We start from the raw sequence: 1,843 nt of genomic DNA on the forward strand, positions 1-1,843 counted from the left end.
AAGTGACTAAAATTAGTCAGACTAGATTCTACTTATTTCACGTATTTATCATCGTTCTCTATATTTCATTTGGTGATGAATTTTGTTGCTTTATATGCTGAGCTGTTTGAATGAAATTTGATAATGATTATGCTTTGAAAAATTATATAAAATGATAAAATATCACCCTTTCACATCTATTACATGTAGGTTCATGCTTTTCTATATCTTACGCTTAGCATGACTTAAACCTAGCATCTTCATCTAACACACATCATGCTTGTCTTCTCGTATAGCAATTGTTGTTTCCTAGGATTATATCTGATTCAGAATAATTACTTCGTACGGATCCTAAACCAAGCGCTCCTATTTTCAAATATTTAATGGTTCGGAAAAGAAATATACATGTATAAATTGCCGATATTTACTTCATTAATTTTATTATCATAATTATATTTTGTTAATGAATTTATTTTTATTAATTGAATTACAATAATAAAAACAAATTAAAAATATATTATCTTTAATCTTTACTTTAAAAATGTCTTAGTTTCCGTTTCACCTTCAAATGTTAACGTGTCTGTCGTCATATAAACATGTTCATCAACAGACTGACAAGGTTGTCGAACAAACTGCAGAAATCCATTACGTTCTGTGTCTTTATTTTCAGAGAGAGTCAATGACGTCATTTCCGTACACAAAGATTTAGGATCTGTACATTCCGCATTTTCCGAGGGATTTTTACACAAACTTTTATCATTCACACCCAGCCGAATAACAGTCTTTGCTATGTTTGTCGTGTATTGTGGTTGGATTAAACAATCTCTATTGGATTCCCTTTGATTTTCGTCCTGTTTTTGAGTATATTCCATTTTCATACTTTCAATTTCCTCTTTAGAGAATTGGAGAAAACCTTGTCTGCAATATAATCTTCTTAACACAAACGTGAGGAGGATCACAATAATAATAACAAATGCTACATTGAATGAGAATAATGATAGGACTATTGGGTGTAGAAATATGTCGTTAGTTATATTTGCCTTTTCTGATGATTTCATCGAAGGACCAAAGGCCATACTATAATTTCTTTCTTTCGATGAAGAGTTAGGAGTAATATTCAAATTCGTTGTGTTAAGGCGAGGAGATATGAATGATGTTGAAGAAATGACAGTCGAGGAAATATTACCTAGAAATTCAAAATAAAAAAAAAATAATTGAAAAAATGCTTATGAAGCAATTATTAGATGCTGTAAATGAATTACTTAGAAGAGTATATAATCTCTTACTTTTACATCCTGTGGAGATATCACATAAGCTTTCATTACATTCGCAGAGTTGTTGACAAATTTCCCCATAGGTTGGATAGGGACATTTTTCTTCACAGTTTCGTCCTGTGTATCCTATATTGCATTCTGGAGAGATGTATAACATACTAGAAATTAAAAATACTCAAAATATCCCAGCTCTATGTTCTTAAATTCTTCCTTTTTGTACGTGAGAGAGAGAGAGAGAGAGAGAGAGAGAGAGAGATTATGACAGTAAATTCTTATCAAGTGTATTTCTTTTTGAATAATTAAAGTATTGATTTTTTTAAAAATTGATATTAACATACTTGTACAACTCCCTATTTGTTCGTCCCATTTAAATCCAACACAACATTTCTCAGGACTACAGTAAATTAAAGAAAGTGATTAAACATACCATGATCTGAATTTGTTTGTTCAAATTAACAACATTTGTAATGAGATGGGTTGTATTTCAATGTTGATCGATCAAATATGCTTTTATGATGAAGGTCATAATTAAGGAAATCTTTAAAAAATGAAATGACACCAAAGAAAAAAAAAACTCACCCATCACAACC

The 1,843-nt window shown here is 30.3% G+C and overlaps 1 protein-coding gene across 1 annotated transcript; it reads right to left on the reverse strand.

Annotated features, from left to right (window-relative positions):
• Nucleotides 1-487: 487 nt before the first annotated feature.
• LOC134244730 (uncharacterized) lies at nt 488-1,664 on the reverse strand (the record flags this gene model as incomplete). The annotated part of the gene is made up of 3 exons (XM_062726981.1): nt 488-1,165; nt 1,266-1,391; nt 1,592-1,664. Coding segments are annotated over 3 exons (855 nt in total), but the record flags the coding sequence as incomplete, so codon positions are not given.
• Nucleotides 1,665-1,843: the final 179 nt, after the last annotated feature.

This window comes from Saccostrea cucullata, unplaced genomic scaffold (genome assembly GCF_032062105.1).
Source record: "Saccostrea cucullata isolate Sc308-1 unplaced genomic scaffold, CSIRO_AGI_Scuc_v1 ctg21681, whole genome shotgun sequence".
Lineage (NCBI taxonomy): Eukaryota > Metazoa > Mollusca > Bivalvia > Ostreida > Ostreidae > Saccostrea > Saccostrea cuccullata.